This window comes from Coturnix japonica, chromosome Z (genome assembly GCF_054131305.1).
Source record: "Coturnix japonica strain WE chromosome Z, WE-NBRP24, whole genome shotgun sequence".
Taxonomy (NCBI): Eukaryota; Metazoa; Chordata; class Aves; order Galliformes; family Phasianidae; genus Coturnix; species Coturnix japonica.
Window position 1 is genome coordinate 54,245,116 of NC_140702.1, and position 20,399 is coordinate 54,265,514.

At 44.4% G+C, this 20,399-nt stretch overlaps 1 protein-coding gene and 1 long non-coding RNA gene across 9 annotated transcripts; both read left to right on the plus strand.

The window, feature by feature from the left end:
• The first annotated feature begins 257 nt into the window (after window positions 1–257).
• Window positions 258–4,152, plus strand: LOC146754081 (uncharacterized). Its single transcript, XR_014939579.1, has 3 exons — window positions 258–721; window positions 808–913; window positions 1,198–4,152. It is a non-coding gene; the product is annotated as an uncharacterized LOC146754081 (long non-coding RNA).
• Window positions 4,153–7,048: 2,896 nt separating this feature from the next.
• ISL1 (ISL LIM homeobox 1) lies at window positions 7,049–20,396 on the plus strand. Of its 8 annotated transcripts, none has more exons than XR_014939578.1 (7): window positions 7,049–7,235; window positions 7,360–7,469; window positions 11,517–11,776; window positions 13,569–13,855; window positions 15,264–15,431; window positions 16,150–16,271; window positions 17,866–20,396. XR_014939578.1 is itself a non-coding variant. In XM_015848694.3 (7 exons), exons 2-7 carry the CDS (start codon window positions 7,442–7,444, stop codon window positions 17,980–17,982), a joined length of 1,050 nt encoding a protein of 349 aa, XP_015704180.1. In that variant the 5' UTR covers window positions 7,049–7,235; window positions 7,360–7,441; the 3' UTR covers window positions 17,983–20,396. The 8 variants fall into 8 exon arrangements, 5 of the variants coding, with proteins under 5 accessions (XP_015704180.1, XP_085385632.1, XP_032297271.1 ...); XM_015848694.3 differs by lacking the exon at window positions 16,150–16,271 and adding an exon at window positions 8,286–8,475; XM_085529506.1 differs by lacking the exon at window positions 16,150–16,271 and adding an exon at window positions 8,286–8,475 and having other exon boundaries at window positions 13,572–13,855; window positions 15,264–15,435.
• The last annotated feature ends 3 nt before the right edge of the window (window positions 20,397–20,399 follow it).

Sequence of the window (20,399 nt, forward strand, 5' to 3'; positions counted from 1 at the left end):
TATTGAAACTGTTAAAACATACACCCTTGCAGAGTTTTCAGATGCTGAGTTCACCCTGAACATGTTTGTTTATACGGGAAAACAGTAGCTACGTGCAACAGGAGCTACTGGAAAAGTGGAAAAGTCACAATAAATGGATGCAAATAACCTGAAGTACATATCCTATAGAAAAAGAGAACAAACATGACAAGGCAGCTCAAGCTCTTACTCAGAATGCAATTTCTTTGAGCTGTGGCTGAATGCAGAATTCTGAGCAATACAAAGGAAGCCACGAGGACCTTTAATAATCACTGTACAATGTTACAAATGTGTAACACATGTATTGGCAGTATCTGTTGCATTAATACTCTGGTTGTCTTTCTATCTATATACATACACAATCCAATATCATTGTATTGTATGATATACCTTTCATCTTCATAAGTAATGGATGGCACACGTCCCGCTAGCTGGAAAAAAATACTACGCCATGAGTATGTTTTGTGTGCTTGCTCTTAATGTATGATTTATGATTTATTGATGGCTTTTATTTGCCCTTGTTCAAAACAGAGACCACTGAACAGTGGACAGTACATAAAAATCCCCTCTTTCTCTTTTGCTTTCATGCATGAGAAATGATTGTACAAAGGGTCACGGTCCATCTTTAATTCATCTCTCTAACGTGCCGATTGCACTACTTTCACTCAGAATTCTCCTGTTTTCTATGTAGCCGCTTTAACGAGTTTGTGTCTGCAATTTTGAACCTTGCACAGATGACACTACGCAAATGTTATGGTTTTGTTTTGATATTTTTCTTTTCTGTTGTAGTAAAACAGTCTCTCAGCAGAACAACTGTAATAAGCTGCGTGCGTTGCAGGATCTGCAGAGACATATATGGGAGCACACTGAAGGTGCAGTATTTATGTACACCGAGGTAAGAACTTCTAACTCTTCCCTGTATAGACTTCTCCTTTTTGGGTCTCCCTTCTGTTTCCCTGGTCATTAATTTTGCAAGAGTTGTTTTTAAAGTCTAGGCAAGAAGATATAAGCTAATTTAATGGGACACTGTTCTGCATTTACACAAATATATTCTCTTTGGCTGATTAATGTGACCTATGTAATCTGTATCGAGATAACTCTATGTGTTTGTTTTAAAAGTATATGCAAATATATTGATAATGGGATATTATTTTTACTTTTTTTTTTTTTTTTTTTTAGGTTATGGTTGACAATTTTATTGTGCTTTTTAGGAGAAGCAATAAATACGAGTTATAATGACCATATCTGGGTGATATACCCTCTGCAAAGTCTAGAGCACATCACTGCTGTTCAGACGATTAATCTATTACCAAGCACCAAACTTCTTGCTATATTCCTTCACATATTTGCTAATGTTTTTGTTTGAGTTTGGGTTTTGTTATTGTTTCTTGTTTGTTTGGTTTTTTTCCACCCCTTGAAACCATGTTGCGAGGGTCCGGAAAAGCGGCCAGCGCCTTCCACACAGCGTTATCCGAAGTTCCCAAGGTATTAAAAACGTCGCAGTGAGCAGGGTGGCAATAACGAACCCCTAATTGCTTCTGATGGAAGGCGCCTTCGCTTAGCTAGGAGGAGCCCTTTGTACGGCGGCTAGTGCCGCTCGCAGGGCTTGCAGTTCTCCCTTTGCCCTGGGCTCTGCGTCCTGGACCCGGCCCGGGCGCCCCGCCGAGCCGCGCGGAACCTGCGCTCTCTGCCGCGCATCCAGGCTCCACGGCCCCTACACCGCGCAATGGAGACCGGCTCGCAGGGTCAACCCAGTGTCCCCGGGCCAGGAGAGATAGTCGAGGAGCAGGCAACTCCTTTGCGGTCGTCCTGATCTTCCCGGCAGCACCGGCCCCAACTCCCGCCTAGCTGCCGCTGGTGTTGCTGTTATTGTTATTGATGATGATGTTGTTATTAAATATTTAAAGTGTTTGTTGTTGTGTTGTTGTTGCTGTTGTTGTTTTCCCTCCAAAGCCACACTCCAGACCAGTGGGGTCCGTGTTATTTTCCTGCAATTTGAAAATGCAACCATTGTTGTAGCAGCACTAAGCCGGGACTCTCTGCTCGAGGCTATTTTGGAGAGGGAAATTTCCAGTGGAAACGAGCGCTTTTAGGGTAAGGTGTGCCCCTCACACACACTCCTCAACAAACATACTCGTGGGGATGAGGTTTTCCCAGCGCCCGCGTACAACCTCGCTCTGCAGGCTGAGCCCAGACGTTGGCCGATGGCCGCGGGCCCGGGCCCGGCTCGCTCCCCTCCTCCAGCCTTCTCCGGGCCCGACCTCCCGACGGGACCTTGCTGGAGCCTGTGCTGAAAAGCGGTCCCTGAGCAACCTTGCTACCAAGAGATTCTTGCTCACCCCAGAGACAAAATTGCTGCTGAATTTCCTGTCCTCGAACACTTCCTGACACGGAGAAGATAACAAAGGGGAAAGTTTAAAGCAATAAATATCCCCCATTTGCCCCGTCCCCCGTCTCCGGCCGGAGCTGAGGGCAGGCGGAGCTTGTCCGAGGACAACCGCCCTGTGCCGTACCTCTCCTTCCGATCTCTGCCACTTTCGTGGCATCTATGGAGATTTTCCTCCCACGATAGCCTCTGGGGCTTGTTTCCCCCCGCCGCTTCCCAGCCTGTGCTCCCCTTTCAGCCCTCAGGAAAGAGTGGCCGGTGCCGCTAGGCACTGTGAGTACGCTGGGGCTGGTGCTCTGCGGGAAGGCTCTGGGAGAGAGAGGCTGGCATTTTGGTAACACGATTTAATAACCCAAATTACATTATTAAAATCGCAAAGACTTCCTGGACGCGCAGAAGCCCACTGACAGGTTTTCTTCTGCTTTGATGGATTTAGTGCTCTTTCAGTACTCTTCTCCCACCCATGCAGCAGTAGCTAAGACTTGAAGATTTAAGATCGCACACCTCTAGGCGAGTCAAAGCCCACGCCCGGAGCAGCTCATACAGTTCGTGATTGATTTCTCCGCTGTGCTGCTTCCCGTTCCAGCCCCGTGCAAAAACCCTGTCTTCACAGGCACAAATAGTGTCCTCGCCACGTCCGGCAACGCACAGAGGGGAAGCTGGAGCCTCGGGGCACCCAAACCCTTTTGGAAAACATTTTTCCGGCCCAAAGCGCACCAATAAAGTTTTAGACTGGAGGAGCCTTTCCTCATGCCCGAGTGGCAAGGCTGCACGGAGCCATCACGGTGTGGCTGGGACAGAAATAATAGCGCAAAGCTCAGCTGGAGCCTCTCCGCGTGCTCGGACCTCGCTGCTTCTCGCTGCTGGACCCCAGGCTCCGAACCCGGACTGGGACCCCGGCGGCCCCCACCCCTCCTCGGCAAGATTACCTCACCCTGCCCCTAGCGCTGCCTGCCCTCAGAGAAACACCACTTCTTCTGCATTCGCTTCCTAAAGCTGTGTTTTTCCCTCTTTTCTCCTCCCCCCCCACCCCCCCTTCCCGCCCCATCCGGAGCCGTCCCTATTTTCACCACTAAGCCAACTCAGGACCGTAATGATGGCTATATTTTATAGGATGGGAAAGGTGATTCGCCGCCGACGATTTGGAGTTTGGAGTGGTTTTGTTTTTGTTTTTCCGTCGAATGCATATAATCTCACTTGATCCTCTCGGCGTGGTGAAAGCTATTGATTGCTAAGGTAGAGCCACTGACTTTTAGCAGGCTTTCCAAGACCCCTTCGCAAAAGTATATTTATATATATTTTTATATATGTATATATAAAGGCAGGAAAAGAAAAAGTAAAATTAACATATAATTTCGGAAGTGTTTCAAATACATACAAATCCCGTTTTATGTCTTCCCATTCACGTGTATATTGATACCATAAAAGAGAAATCCTTCAGCGGGGTTTTTCTCTCAGTACCTTATTCATTGAAACTGGCAGTTCCACTCATTATTCCACTCCCTTAAACCCGACTCTGATGCTGGCTAAATATAGAGCTTCGCCTTCCTGGGAACGCGAATCGAATACACAGTAAGCAAATCAGTAGCACAGGAGGGGGAAAAAAACCTTGATCAAAGCCCTCCTTTTCTTCCCAATCCTGGTTTGTTGGGGCGGAGACAGGTTTCTTGCTTATTGCACATCATTTGCAAAGATCAAGCTTAAAATACAATCAGTCGTCCTAGAAGTAATAGTTTAAAAATCCCGAAAGTTAGAGGGATGGGCGTTAAGAGGTTTAAAAGCGGACCAATTTACTGAAAAAAAAAAAAAAAAAAAAAAAAAAAAAAAGAAAAAAAGAAAAGAAAGAAAAAGAGAGAGAGAGAGAGAAAGACGCTGGACAATAAAAAAAAAGGAGTTCTCTCAGAGGTAGGAAGGGGATATATTTTTAATAAGGCCAATTTTTTAAATAGAAATGAACACGTCCAAGAAGGAAAACTGCATAGGACAGTGGATGGAAAAATACCATCTCTGTTTCGGTCTTTTTCAGTAACCACAGATGGTTGTCACAACCTCAGGGACGCCAGTTTATTTTTTGTGACTGTGGATCCTTTGCCATCTCGCAAGCCTGCGGTGTCACCCGGGCCAGGAGGTCGGCGTACCCCTAGCAGAGGTGGGGAGATGTTTGCAGAACACCGGGCGGCGAGGCACAAAAGGTCAGAAACGCGCACACCGCGCGCGGCAGAGCCCGCTCGCCCCGCGGCCAGCAGAGGTCGCCGCGGTACCCGCTGCGACGCCCGCCTGCGCGCAGCCTGCGCGCCCTGGCGCGGACAGAGCTCTAGGCTGGGGAAGGGGCGGTAGGAAACCGTCCCGTGGAGGGGCTGCGCACTGCCGAAGGCCCCCGCTTCATGCTCACTGCATCTCGCCTCCCGCGGGCGGCCGAGCGCGCACTGAGGCCCGGTGAGGCTGTGGCATCGCAGAGCTGCGGGGTGCTCTCCAGGCCCTGCGGGACTCTGGGCACGGGGAAATGGGGGAGGTGAAGAGGAGTAAGACGGAGGTCCGTCAGGCCAGGAGAGCGGTGCGGGGGTTACCCTGGGGTCTGTGCGGATTAAAATGCCCATCACTGAAGGTTTACCTCAAACACGTGCCCGGAGGTCCAGAGATACCAGCATCAGCAGTGGTTCTTGATAATTACTTTTAAGTTTACTCAGCTAAAAAGCAGAATTATAAACTACATCTGTAGATAGCCTTTTATATATATGTACGTACATGCACAGTAACACACACACATGCATTTCGCCAGGTTCTTGGAAGGAGAAGCCACCGTCTAGTAGACTTGCGTTTCCCTCTGTTTATTTAAACGTTGAATATGTAAAGTAAGTGTGCGTATGTTTGCAACCATATCTTTACCTCCTGACACTATCTCGAGATCATTTCAAGTCAGCATAGTTATCTCCACAAGTGGCAACGTTAGGTTTGAAATAAAGCTGGAGGGTGTTTTTGCTCCCTGGGCTTTGCAAAGGAAAACATCTTGCTAACTGAGTTAGGACTCCGAGGATCTCTGTTGTTTAGCAGCTGTCTCATCAGAAAATGCAAGTTTCAGAACTTTTTCTTTGCTACTTCAGTTTAGCCAGATTTCCCTGCGGGGAAGCATTGCGCTTGAATATGTCTTTCCTTCATCCAAACTCTAGTCTCGTCGGTCACATTTGAAATAATTATTTAAAAAAAAAAAAAAAAAAAAGACTTTGAAATAAATATATTTTCCTGATGGATAGTGATTGGAGGGCACTTATACGCTACGTTGGTGAGGGTGGTGTAGCAGCCCATAAGGAACAGAACACAAAAATTGGTTCTGAATAAACTCAAGGGAGACGTTTAAGATGAGAGACGGTAGATTCAGAGTGCCCACTGCGGAGCGGGTGCAGCTCGGCGCACAGACCAAAGCAAACGCAGCGGGCAGGCTGAGCAGAGCCTGCCGTCTGCGAAACACACACAAAGAAATCCTTGCCCACGGGAAAGTTGCGTTTTGCCGGGCTGGGTAAGCGTTCAGATAACTCCTGCTGGAGCCTGTAGCCCCGCGGGGGCCGGTGCCTCCTAGGCGTGCTGCTGGCGCCTCTACGCAGCCGGGGGCGCGGGTACCGCACCGCACCGCGCACAGCGCGAACCGAATCTCACACTGCCTCCAGGTGCCCCGAGCTGCAAAACCGGCGGAGTTCCAGTCTTATCCCTGTCTCTCTTTCTCTCTCTCCCTCTCTCTTTTTTCCTTTCTTTCTTTAAACAAGAATTTCAAGGGATTCTCCACAGCGAAAGGCAGAAGTTCTTCTCTATTCTGTGCGAATCTTCATTCCTGGTCAAGCTACGAAACCTTCAAAATACGGGATGAATTTCTATTTACAGATAAGGAAAAGAAAAGAAAAAGAAAAAAAAAAAGAGTAAGAAAGAAAGGAAAGGGATCTAAAAGGGATTGGAAAACATAAATAGAACAGAGGGAGTGTTGAGGGACAATTTAAGGTAAATATTTGTACCTCCTTCGATCTCGTGTTTAACAGAAATACATAAAGCTTTTATCCACGATTTTAAAAGAGAAGAAGGATGGGGGGAAACGTAAACAATCCCATCTCGTGGTGGGGCCGTGCCCGCCCCGGAGAGGCAGCGTCGCCTGCGGGAGCCCGAGCGGGGCTCCCTAATGGGAATGATAAACGCTCGGTAGGAAATAGCGGGATTAACACCACCTCCGCCCCCAGAATATATATATATATATATACACACGCGCGCGCGCGTTTATATGTGTGCATTGCACATATGTATATAAAGATTGTGAATATGGCTCGACAAGCCCGAGAGGGGGAAGGGGTGGAGGAGCCCGATCGGGGCCGGGAAGGAAAATGAAAGGTGTGACTGAAGATAAGCGGCAGGGATGGAGGAGAACGACAAGAAGAAAGTATAAGAGGAAATACAAATGAGGAGCGAGGAAAAGTTGCCTCCGAGAGCCCGAGCCGGGGCCGCCGCGCCGCCAGACCCTGAAATATGATAATCAGAACAGCTGCGCCGCGCCGCCCGCAACCAATGGGCTCCGCGCGGGCGTGACGTCCCCGAGCATGACGTCAGGCCAATGGCGAGCGGGCTGAGTTGGAGCAGAGAAGTTTGAGTAAGAGATAAGGGCGAGGCGAGTGCCCGAGCCGACAGCGCCCAGTCCAGCACCGCCGCGCCGCCGCACCGCACCGCACCGCGCCCCGCAGCACCGCGCGGCAGGACCCCGCGGCAGGACCCTGCTGCGCAGCTGGACCCCAGCGCCGCGTCTCATCGCACCGCGCCCCCTTCTCGCTCCGCAGCCCTGACAGCGTCTCCCACGCTGGTGGTGTTTTGTTTTGCCTTTATTTATTTATTTATTTATTTCCTCCCCTAATTTCGAGTCTCTTTTTTTTTTTTTTTTTTACTTCTACTTTTTTATTATTTATTTTATTTTATTTTATTTTTAGCGACAGCTCTCAAAACCTACTTTGGGGTTTTAAAACGAAACCGTACACCATTTCACTGTGGACATTACACCCTCTTACAGATATGGGAGACATGGGAGACCCACCAAAAAGTAAGGCGGAATTTTTACCGTTGTTGGAATAAATGTGCTGTCTATTGTAATCGTCTCAGACAGGCGAGCTGCTAGAGAGCTTAACTTCATCTGAATGGTAGAGAAGGTGCCTTTGTTGCCATGCCTGCATGCTTACTGTGTTTTAGCCTCGTAGCCTTGTATGCTAATAGCCTAGGGTCCTGTTCTCTTTTAAAGTTTGGGGAGCAGGAGAGATTTTAATGGGCTCTCCTACCAGGTAGCTTAAGATTCTCTTCGTGCTAGGCTGCGGTGGGGCTGTCTGACTATCCAGCACCCGTTCTGTCTGGGGGAATTAGCATTAGACTTGCAAAAGAGAGCAAGTGACAACTGTAATGATGCTTGTTCTTGCTGGTAGCCTCGACTCCCCTCTTCTATGCAAAGGGCTGAATGGGAAGCGCACCAGCCACACGTTTGATGTTTCCAATCAGAGTCTCTTTAAAAAATTAAATCTAATGTGTAGGTGCTCTCCTCGTAAGGATAGGAATCAGAACTAGAGTACAATAAAATTAAAACAAAACCACGAGGGAGTTTTGATTTTATGTAGGGTTTCGACGTGGGGACTTTCACCCTTCACGTCTGCACTGTAACGTATGTTCCGCCTTCTTTCTAAAAGAGGTGAGGTTTTGATGGCACGCTTCAATTACCATCCAAAAGTGTAATACTCTTAAAAAAAAAAAAAAAAAAAAAAAAAAAAAAGCAACACTTCGAGTACGCCCTATAAGGGAACGACACTAAAAGTGTGTTTATCTCTGTAGGAGAGTAAACGGTTAGTCAATCATGTATTTATTTTCATTTCAGAAAAACGCCTGATTTCCCTATGTGTTGGTTGCGGCAATCAAATTCACGATCAGTATATTCTGAGGGTTTCTCCGGATTTGGAATGGCATGCAGCGTGTTTGAAGTGTGCAGAGTGTAATCAGTATTTGGACGAGACCTGTACGTGCTTTGTTAGGGATGGCAAAACCTACTGTAAAAGAGATTATATCAGGTACGCCATTTACGTTGTTTAATTCATTGGTGAGATTTATTTTTTTTCTTAACTTTGTAAATCTGACACGCAGGGTGAGGAAAAACAGTGATAAACAAGGTGAAAATGCAATTGGTGTATTTTTAACTGACTCCCGAAAAGGCAGACAGGCGAGGGGAAAAGTTCGAGTAGTCAAGTTTTTTATTCTACAAATTCAAATGCAAATCTCTGAACAAACAAGACCACACTCGGAAGCAGCTAGCGACTCTATCGGATCCTTCTGAGGACTTTAGCAATGTATTCTGTGATTGTAAGAAGGTGGGAAACCGTGGGTGATGGAGAATGTTTTCAGTAGGGTCGATGTTATGGGCTGGTCGCTTTTTAACACAACCTGAGAAACGCGTATATGTGCTTTTGTAAAGGTATAGTGGCATTCATAGGAAAACCGATTCAAGTATTTATGCCGTGAAAATAAATACAAAGGCAAAAATAAGATTAAACCTGGCCTATTTGGGAGGGGAAAAAAAAATGTAGCCCAAAAGAGAAAACAAAAACAATGCTGAAGTTTCCTTCAGAGTGAAAGATATTTTTTCCTGAGGAGCTCAAAACCTAAACAGAAAGGTTTCTTTGCTAAAATAACTGACATTTAATCTTTTTAAATATTAACCCCTTTGGTGATATCTGACTGCCTTTCCTTTCTTATCTTATCTGTACTGATGAATTAGACAGAGCAGATCAAATTGCCCATCATCTGTTCACGAACAATTGGGTATATTTAGATAATGGAACCGCTTCCTTCCTCACATTAAAATCTGGTAACTGATAAAATGTGAGAGTTGCCAATCCTGACACTATAGAGAAACCAAAGCAGGAATTTCGAGTGTGTTTATTATTTGTGCTCCTGGGTCATGTTGATCTGTTTCAGTGTATTCTACCGGGTTTGAAAACCCAGAACTTTGAATGACACTGAGGCACGGACCTTATGGAAAGTTTTGAGAACAACTATTACCTACCTTCTCAAGATATCTCTTCTAGTTTCTCGTTAACTCCTGACTGAAATAAAATGACTCAGTCCAGGACACGATTTGTAATCAGATCGTTCGTACAAGCTGTGCCATGAGATTATTCTCCAAGTTTTACCAGGATGAAAAACAATTCAATTCATTTTTAGTAGTAATGATAATATTTATTATTTTTTACTTTGGAAACCTTCTGTTAAATGTCGTCCTGTCGCTACTTTCAAATTAAAGGAAAACGTTTGGAGCTGAGAAACACCAGTTTACCTCCTGCAAGAACTAAGTCAGCAGGCTAAAATGAGCAAACTAACAAACAAAAAATTGCTACTCTTATTTTTTGGGGGCAATACTTTTCGTTTCCTAAAATTTTAAAAGTAAATTGTCCATTACGTGTAATTCGACTTTGAATTAGACCACGAGTCAATCTATAATTGCCAAGATGTGGGCAGCCCCCCCCCCCCCCCCCCCCCCCCCAGCTTCTGTACTTACGAATGCGATACATTTTGTGAACGCTCTGCTCTTTTGTAGTTTAGCAGTTTGGTTGTTGGGGTTTTGTTCTTCTCAAAAAATTCTAATTCGGAAATTCAAAGCTCTGCATACAAGCCGAGTACGCATCTACAGACGTTGCAACTAAACACGTACCCATAAATTTACATCACAGGCTATTGCTAATGAAACGCTCTGGTGAGGAAATGAGTGTGGATGAATTTAGGTCAGTTTTAAGAGCATCTTTTACATTTCCATGGGTTACACCCACATTTGTTTGTGTGCAGTTTGCATGTCTTCATGCGTTTGCGGGAAGATGCTAATTTCACTTAATGCCGAAGAGGCTGGCAAAGGAGTACTGGGTGGCAGCCGAGAGTCTGCACCTATAGACGCCGCGCTGGAACATATTCTTTTGCCCATCTACTGATGGATGAACGGTGCTCCTCTCCTCCCCGCGAGGCGAGGAACAGCCACCTCCTCCAGCCTGTAACCCCGGAGACCCAGTAGCTGTTGCGGGGGCTGCGGCGCAAAGTTGCCCTTCCACTCGTGCTGGAAGGTTCGAGAGCAGGTTCAAGGTGGAAGAAAGCAGAGGAGGGGAAGGAGACGTTTGTGAGACTGGCTACAGAGCCAGAAACACTGGTAATACCTTCTAGGAGGGGTCCTGCGGAAAAAGGTTGCACTGCTACACGTGCGAGTGTGCGTGTGTACAAAAGGGGGAGTGAATATGCCTAGATCTGTTGTATGAAGTTAACCTGGTGAGAGAGGATAAGGGGAAGAGCCTCTGTCGCTGGCAGAGCCGCGTCCCGGAGGCTGAGCTAGAGCGAGCGCGGCCACTCGTTGAGCGGCAGAAGTCGTTGAGTGGGTTCTTCGCAAAAAAGAAAGAGGCAACAACAAAAAACACCAACCAACCAACCAAAAAAAAAAACAAAAAAACCACACCATTCGGCAAGGCGGTCACGTTTGCGTGTGCGAAGCGGGTATGTCAGCTCAGACAGCCCCCGCTGTTCTCCGGGTACGCGGGCAGGCGGTTCAGCTGCGGGCCAGGCGAGGTCAGGTCCCCGCTCCGTGCTGGGGGAAGAGGGCAGGGACGCTCCCTCGCCGCATGCAGCCCGGGCAGAGGGACAGAAGGAGGGGGCGGCACCTCCTCGGGAAGGAGAGGGGTTGAATTTTTGCTTCTCCCCTTCTTCCCACCCCCACCGCCCTTCCTTTCTCTTTTTTCCCCCCCGCCCCCTCTACTTATCTATCTCCGTGTTTGGCTCCCCGCCGCCGTTTACAACTGGGGGAACCGTGCATCATCAGCAGCCGAATCCCCGAATCCGTTTTTATTCCTTTTCCTTTGCTGGCTTCTCTATCTCAAAGCTTGTTTAACTTTTGTGCCGCTTGTGGAGCGGCTGCGAGAGGCTACGGGGCAGCACACGAGTGCGAATGAAAAACTCTCTCTCTCTTTTTTTTTTCCCCCTTCCCTTTTCCCCCATTCCCCTTGACAACCCTCCCTTCCCCCTCCTTATGCTCACCATCCTTCCCTCCCTTCTCTTTCTCTCTGGGCTGGGCCCTGCTCAGGTTATACGGCATCAAGTGCGCCAAGTGCAGCATCGGCTTCAGCAAGAATGACTTCGTGATGCGCGCCCGCGCCAAGGTGTACCACATCGAGTGTTTCCGCTGCGTGGCCTGCAGCCGTCAGCTCATCCCCGGCGATGAATTCGCGCTGCGGGAAGACGGCCTCTTCTGCCGGGCGGACCACGACGTGGTGGAGCGGGCCAGCCTGGGAGCTGGGGACCCCCTCAGCCCCTTGCACCCGGCCCGGCCGCTGCAGATGGCAGGTACCGCCCGCGCACGGCGCCCCGCGGGGAACCCGCGGCCCCGGCCTGCGCACTCGCGGAGTGCCTCTGGTCCGGCTGCCCGCACCTGCTCGGGGGGTGGCCCTCCTGCGGGAGCCCCCCTAGTCCACCGCAGGCTTGGGAGCCTGATCTGAGCAGGAAGCGGGGTAGCCCGAGCAGGGAGCTGGTCTACGGCACAGACCCAGCTCCAGCCCGTCCTGCGGAGCACGGGGAAAAGCTGCTTTAAGCACTGGTGGATGCGGGGGCCGAAAGGAGATAGACTTCATAACTACAGGCGAGCGCTTAGGCTGTAATTTAAAACTGTCAACAAGCTAATCTCCAGTAATTGCCTTTTGAAGTGACTCTGCCGTCTTGAAAAGTTTTATGTGATTTGATGAGAATTTCATCTTTAAACTCAGCATTGTCGACCCACCTTACAACTTGCACCTCTAGTTCTCGACATGTGCACCAGACACTCAGGGCCTCTTAGCTGAAGAAAAGGCACGTCTCTTTGAGGCAAAGGAGGCTGGATAAAAGAGGGTTGGCTGGCGATGTTGCTTGTCAAGTAACTGTAACACCAAAGGTTATTTGCAAACACAGCTCTGTTTAAACGGGCTCGTTTCCCACTTTTTCCCCCACTATTTTTTTTTTTTTTTTTCCTCCAAGTGACGTATCAGTATCAAGGGAGAAAAAGAATATCTGTAGGTGCCCATTGCAGGATGTAAGAGAAGTTGTATGTACACTTGTGTCTGCAAGTAAAACACTGCTAACACCGTATAATCTTTATTAGAATTTGATGATTTATCATTATAATCAGAGAAACTGAAAGCTGACTGTACAAAAGCAAGCATTTTGAATACTAGTAAGCCATGCTTTTAGAAAAAAAGTTTTTATTTTTCCCTTGGCTGGGTCAAATTACATATAGATAGCTACAGTTATCCAATGCACAAAAGAATAGCTGAATCACATAAGTGAAAAGTACTCTTTTGTACTTTGTACACTGGTTTTCATTTCTCGATGGTTTCTACAAGATGCTTGGATTGCTCCCCTTAAATTGGAGAAGCATTCATGGTTTTAAGAATTATTCATTAAAAGTTTACATAAATTCACCAAATGCATCCTCTTTCTAAGACAGACCTCCCAGTGCGGAGCTCTCATGAGTTTTCCATCCACGGTCATGGTGTAGTGCATTTGGTTTGTTTTGCTTTGGATCTGGAAGCACTGAACAGACGGGAGCTATTGTATGTTATCAAGGCCTCTGACTAAGCTGAGCTAGATTCAGCACATAAGACGCAGACCTGAATCATGATTAATTTATTAATTTTCAGGCCAAAAACCTGTTTTAGTGATTTGTCAGGACATAAATACATAAAACCCTCCCCCTCTTTTCCTAGTGCACACACACACACACACACGTGCACCTTTGAGAGCTCACCTTCCCCTCATGCAGATTCAAGCTTCTGTCGTTAAGGGTTTTGTTTTGTTTTGTTTTCTAGGGGGGGGGGGGGGGGGGGGGGAAACGGAGGGGGGGGAGGGGAGAGGAGAGGGAGGGTTTCAAATTAATTATCTGTGGAGTCAGAGATGTCAGTCCTGTCATTCCACCAGCGCATAAAGCAGAGGAGGCTGCATGAGCTCGGGTAGAGCTAACTGCCTGAATGGCCTTTGAAAGAGGTTCATCACCCCCCTTTCTTCCCACCCACCCCCTCTTGCCTCACTGGCTTAGATTCATAGCCTCTGCAGACTCCCTGCTTCCTACTCATGGGGATCCTGTTCCTCCCTTCCCCTTCCCTTACAGCAGAACCTATCTCTGCCAGACAGCCAGCTCTGCGGCCTCATGTCCACAAGCAGCCTGAGAAGACCACCCGAGTCCGAACTGTCCTCAATGAAAAACAGCTTCACACCTTGAGGACCTGCTATGCTGCCAACCCCAGACCTGACGCCCTCATGAAAGAGCAACTGGTAGAAATGACTGGCCTCAGTCCGAGGGTCATCAGGGTTTGGTTTCAAAACAAGCGATGCAAGGACAAAAAAAGGAGCATTATGATGAAGCAACTTCAGCAGCAGCAACCCAATGACAAAACTGTAAGTGGCTTCAACCTCTGACTGTGCACTGTCTTACATCCCAGCAAGAAATCTGTAGGCTAAGGCCATCCTGGCCATCTCTGTGGCCAGCTGGGCTCTTTTGACTTTATGGGAGCTCCCTTAAAGCAAAGTGGTACCACCTAAATATTATCTGCTTGTTTTGCTGTCAGTGCAGTTAAAACAGACAGCAGAGAGAAGCCGATATAGGCTTCTCAAGTGAACATGTCCTTTTGTGAGGCTAAGGATTTGCAGTAGATTAGATTAACTTCTCTGCAGTGTGAATTGTGACCTGCAGAGCTTACGGGATGTAAAAAGCCTTGTCTTGTGTAATATTTATACTGCAAATGCAAAGGACTCCTTGAGGGAAAATAACATACTCACCCTCCTCAGAGGTTTTGCACAGGAGTAAAGGGGAAATTTGATGTATTTTTTTTATAACCTTATATACTTAATGTGTCTTTGTTTGCCAGTACATTTCCTGTAGAAAAAAGACAAATGCAAAGTTTTTGGAAGTACTGTCATATTTCCAGGTTGTTTAACATATATATAGTCCTTGTATAGAAATAGAGTCCTTGTATGTGGGTATATGCATGTGCGCTGCAAACAAACAAGTGGAAAGAGCTGAATTCAATAGCAAACTGTCTCCATTTTAAGATTTTTTTTTTCTTTTTTTCCCATGTCCCCACTGCTGTTAGTCCACTTGAAGAAGAGTCTGTTATTCTCCCTCTGTATATTGACTGACCTGAGAATAAGTATTAATTCATAAGGCTGCCTAGTTAAGTGGAATTTAAGGAGTTTCATTTTACCATGTTGGAATGCAATAAAACATGATGTTATTAACTCGCCTGAACAATCTATTCGTTGAGGTTTGGAGTTATTTTGTACAGTGTCTGCACCACAGGACATAAAGGGAGGGCTGCGGTTTCCTCTTTTACCATTATTTTTAATCATTTTGTTTTGTTTTATTTTTGAAAGAACATGGTACTACCTACCTCTCTTCAGGTTTATGGTTCAGGGGATATACTAAACCAGTTAAGGTCATGGAGAACAAAACCAGCCTGGATGCAAAGTAGAAAGAAAGCATGATTAACTGTTTCTTGTGCCGATGCACTGGCAGCCAAGACACTGAGTGCTTGTGTTTGAGAAGGCTTGGGGGAGCGGGGGAGGAGGGCTATGCCTTGAGAGGAATACGAGGATTAAAGGAAAAGAAAGTAAACTTCCACTGTGATAAATGCAGCAGGTAGAAATAGACTGACCTAAAGTAGAATGAAGTAAGACATTCACAGCAGATTAACAAAGCAAATACAAGTGACTGTATAGATAAGATAGAAAGCAGTTTATTGACTCAGTGCTTATATACAATAAAGTTAACCAAGCTCATTAACATCTTTTGCTGGGCTATTTACAGAATATCCAAGGGATGACAGGAACTCCGATGGTGGCTGCTAGTCCAGAGAGACATGATGGTGGTTTACAGGCGAACCCGGTGGAGGTGCAGAGTTACCAGCCACCCTGGAAAGTACTGAGTGACTTCGCATTGCAGAGTGACATAGATCAACCTGCTTTTCAGCAACTAGTAAGTGTCTGTTCTCAGCCCCAGCAGTGGGGGATTCACTGAACATTCTCTGCAGGGGGGCTGCTGCCCCAGAGATGAACAGTTCAGGCCAGCAGTGCTTCTCTGAGATTACGAGGTGGGCATTTTGGCACTCTGTAAATGTGGCAATTTGAACTGATATTGCTGGGATTAGTACAGAAAGTACTGCAGTGTAAAGATCTTGTCCAAATGAGTGCACACTGGATAAGACCCAGCCCAGGTCTGAGGCTGATTTGGCTTGGACATCACTGAAAACTGAAAGCATGTCTAACCAGAGAAACTGTACCCCTGGGCCAGTAAAGGGAAATTGTGAAAACAGTTTTCAAATTTTACTCCCCCCAATCCCTTCCCTCATTTTGGCCAATTCTGAGTTCATAATATAGGTTTAAAATATACGGCTGCAACCTCAGATGGAGTTTTTGCTTTGTTCCACAAACACAATTTAATTCAAGCATCAGCTCTTTCCTTTAAGCATGCAAGTTTAGATGTGACTTTTTATTTCTCTGTTCACATATTCACATACAATTAAACATGCCTATGGTATGTACTATGTGTTGTACTTTGCAAATGAAATAGTCAATGCGTATTCTCTTGCAGAATTCAAACAATATAATGAAAAGCCTTAAGCCAAAAGAAAACAGACATTTTAGAATAAATTTCTGTTCTTAACTCACTTCCTTATGCCTACGTCATTTGGCAGCTCAAATGGGACCATATCAACTGCAATACTTAGGCCCAAGAAGGTGAATTAAGGACAGAAGTTCAACCTTAACTCAATTTCCTGGCCTAAGTGTGTTATAACCAGATCTTTAAAATAATAAGGTACGTTGTGTATGCTTCTTCAGTGATTCAAAACAATACTTAAAGATGAAATATTATTATATGGATCCTTTTTTCATCTGTTGAGAATCTTTTTCATCATGAGCAATGGAGGGTAACAGTTTGTAGCCCTAAGAACAGATGTTTGTGGAAATTTTCTGTTTAGCATCATACTGTTTTGAAAAATCTTTCTTTTTATTTTTTTTTTTTAATTTTATTTTTCCCCCAGTGTCAGGCTGTTTTCTGTATGCCCTCCTGGCACAACATACTTACTCAGGAACTGCAGCACTGCAGTGAAGCTGTTTGCATCATCTTACCTCAAATAACCACCGGTTTTCCTGATTTAATCAAGCTGTCAAACAGGCACAAGAAAAATTAGTCTCTTTTGGTTGCCTTACAGAACTGGAAGTGTTAAAAACCTTTAATACAGTGAGTTTTTGTAAGGAATAGGTCTTAAAGAAAAAAAAAAAGGGGGGGGGCGGGGGGGAGATGGATAGCCCTAGTATATACACATATATAGAAAGACACACTGTTAGATAGGCAGATGAATATTGATGCATGAAGTGCATGATGTCTGATACTGAAAATAATTAAAATAAAAGATAGTGGATGGAACACATCGACCACTCAAGGCAAGTCTGTAATCTGGAAAGGGCCTTGATCGCAGGATCAGCCAGCTAAATAGGTGCCAAAGAAATGCGTTTGGCTTAGCAAAGCTCTGCCCTTTACTTCAGGCCTTTTCGCAACACTGCCTCTAAACCAACAGGAGCTGAGGGGCACATTAGGATGGAGAAGTGTGACCTTTTTTATCAAGAGGACTCTTGTTAAAAAGAGATACCACCACTCCCAATCGAGAATGAAAGAGAATGGCTTATTTCAAATGCCTTCTGCTCTTGGCTGCTTCTTTCAGGTTTATTTTAGTATGTGCACAAGGAGGGAAAAGAGTAACCTTACAGTTTTGTGTCAAAAAGCACATGCACTCTTAAATAATTGACTAGAACATCCTGTTGGGATTGCCACTCTTGCAAGACATGGAAGAAGGCCTGGCAAATAAGTTTGTTTGTTTGTTTACTTGTGGATTTCATTTTTCAGTCTTCTTAAACTTTCCTTTTTAAAACCTGATGATTTGATTCTCAACCTGAGTCTTATGAAGTCAGTGGGGAAAATAAATCCACAAAGAGCAAGACAGTCTCCTGTGGAGATGTATCAGGCCATTGAGATGCATACCTGTTCTTTTTTTCTTGCCTTTTTATTTGCATTTGTCAGCTACTTTTGTTTGATTGTTACAATTGTAAATATATATATATTATTTTTCTTATTTCTTCTTCTTTTTTTCCTTCTTTTCCTTTCCTTTCCTTTCCTTTCCTTTCCTTTCCTTTCCTTTCCTTTCCTTTCCTTTCCTTTCCTTTCCTTTCCTTTCATTTCCTTTTTCTTTTTCTTTTTCTTTTTCTTTTTCTTTTCTTCTTCTTTTCTTTTCTTTTCTTTTCTTTTCTTTTCTTTTCTTTTCTTTTCTTTTCTTTTCTTTTCTTTTCTTTTCTTTTCTTTTCTTTTCTTTTCTTTTCTTTTCTTTTCTTTTCTTTTTTCTTTTTTTTGGCAGGTTAATTTTTCAGAAGGAGGACCTGGTTCCAATTCTACTGGAAGTGAAGTGGCATCAATGTCCTCTCAGCTCCCAGACACGCCCAACAGCATGGTAGCCAGTCCTATTGAGGCATGAGGAAAATTCATCCAGAGTTCTGATGTTGTTGTTTCTGCCCTTACCCTCAGCCCTGTTGGAGAGAGTGGGAAAGTGATCATGTTTGGACTCCGAAATTTAGGTGGGAAAAGTATTTAACAGCCCTGTAATGAACCTGGTAAGGAACCGCTCCATGAAACAAACGGAGTCATGTTTGAAAAGAGAAGGTAATATGGTAGCAACACTGTGAAGACAATCATGGGATCTTACTAGAATAAATGCTAAAACAAACAAAAAACCACCACGCTACTCAATGATCTTGAGGAGGATCGAAAAGACATTTTCAAAATATAGGGGATATGTACTCATGAATCTTTAAAAAAAAAAAAAAAAAATTTACATTTGACTGCACATCTTAGAGAGAAACCAAGATAGAGGGACTTTCTCCTAACCCGAATGGTGCTGTTTCTATATTGGTCATTGCCTTGCCAAAAGGAGCTCCGGTAGGTTTTCCATCATCAAGAAAGAGACGATTTAGCCCCACGCTGTTGAAAGATTCATTGCAGGAAGGTGGAGCTGCGTTGGTTTGCGATGTTGTTTTTAGTTGACTCTTAACAAGGGGTTGTTTCCTGGGTCTCTTATAGCATGTACTGTAGCGGGGTTTTGGTTTGTGTTTGGTTGAGATCCACCCTCTATCAAGTCTGAAGTAATTAAGAAATAGGTTTTTGAATTACTCTTTAAAAACCATTTATAAAAGCATTGCAACAAGGTATACCTCTATTTTGCCACAAAGCGTCTCGGGATTGTGTTTGAAATGTGTCTGTCCAAGAACCTTCCCCTCCCCCAAAGATGTGTATAGTCATCGGTTAGAACGACTGTTTTCTCTCTCTTTCTTTCTCTCTCTCTCTATCTCTCTCTTTCTCTCAATAAAGAGGAAAAAAAAAAAAAAAAAAAGTAAAAAAAAAAAGTAAAAAGGAAAAGGAAAAAAACACCACCCTTTTTGTTTGCTCTTGCATTGCAAAATTATAAAGTAATTTATTATTTATTATTGGAAGACTTGCCACTTTTCATGTCATTTGACTCTATTTTTTTTTTGTTTGCTGAAGTAAAAAAAAAAAAAAGAAAAAAGGAAAAAAAAAAAAAAAAAGATTGTACCGTGGTCTTTGAATTATATGTCTTATTCTATGTGGTTTTTGTCTTTTTTTCCTTAAATATTATGTGAAATAAAAGCGCCATATGTAGAATTATTATATCTTCAGGACTATTTCACTAAATAAGCGTTTGGAATAGAGAAAATAATAATAGTAATAATAATAATAATAATAATAATAAATAATGAACAAAGTTCCCTCTTTTAAATATTTACAAATTAGCAGCTAAAATACCTGACATAAAATATTGCATGCAAAGCAGGTCGTTAGTGAAAACAAGGAGTGTGATATTTTATTGCAAATATTAACGACCGGCTTGTAAATTTCCGTTTCAACAACTGTATCAGGGCTAGTTGGATGCCTTAGCTTTCAATCGATAACATTAGAAGCTCTCTTGTTCCCTTCCCTCCCCCTTATCCCTTGCCCTTAAAAGTGTTATTACTCTAGGCATGGTCTGACATAACTTTAAGACATCGAAAGAACTGAGAGCTCAGGCTTTTTGCTGAGTTCCATTATTTTTTAAAAAATATTAAAAAATTAGTGCTGTATACCAAAGCCTCGTCGTTGAGATTGTTGAAGTGACCTGTATTTTAAGTATAAGCTCCTGATAAAAGGGACGCTTTTTGCTTAACACGTCAAGTATGACCATTATTTATCAGTGTCTGCTGTCAAAACGCTTGAAAAAAATGCTGCAGAAGAAATAGGATTCGGGGATATTGCTATGAAATTGCACGATCGGTGTTCCTTCTTCTCTGTCGACTTCCCTCTCTTCACTCCCTCTTTTCTTCCTTTTTTAATTTGTGGGGGAGAGGGTGGTGAAGGCTAAAAACATGGGCGAGTTCTTGGGGAAATGTGAAAAAGAAGAAGGAAAAAAAAATAACAAGACATTGGAAAGGGTTGTTTTTGCTCGAATCCAAGTGTTCCCTAGTGCTCCTGGCCAGCGTGAGACGACTCGCCCTAAAAAATCCTTAACAACTGGAATATACAGAGATTTTTAGGCTGACAAGGACAAGTTGGTTTGCATGGTAGTTACTCCAAAACCTGATGTTTTCTAAACATAACCTTTTTCTTCCCTCCTCCCCATTTCAGCTCTCCCTGAGCAAGCTCAGCTATAGAGACAAACCATTTCGACAGTAGAAAGAAAACAATAATAATAATAATAATAATAATAATAATAGAGGTTAAAAGCCTAACACAAGGATTTCAATCATCCTGATTAGAAACTGGATTCATTTTGTATGCTCAAGTGTAATACATTTTTGAGTACTTGATAAATATTTAAATAAATATGAAATCTACCTTAAACTG

Coding starts and splice junctions, on each gene's coding strand:
- ISL1 (XM_015848694.3), top strand. CDS start 7,442: ATGGGAGACATGGGAGACCCACCAAAAA. Junction 11,777..13,568: donor CCGGCCGCTGCAGATGGCAG/GTACCGCCCGCG, acceptor CTTCCCTTACAG/CAGAACCTATCTCTGCCAGA. Junction 13,856..15,263: donor AGCAACCCAATGACAAAACT/GTAAGTGGCTTC, acceptor GGCTATTTACAG/AATATCCAAGGGATGACAGG.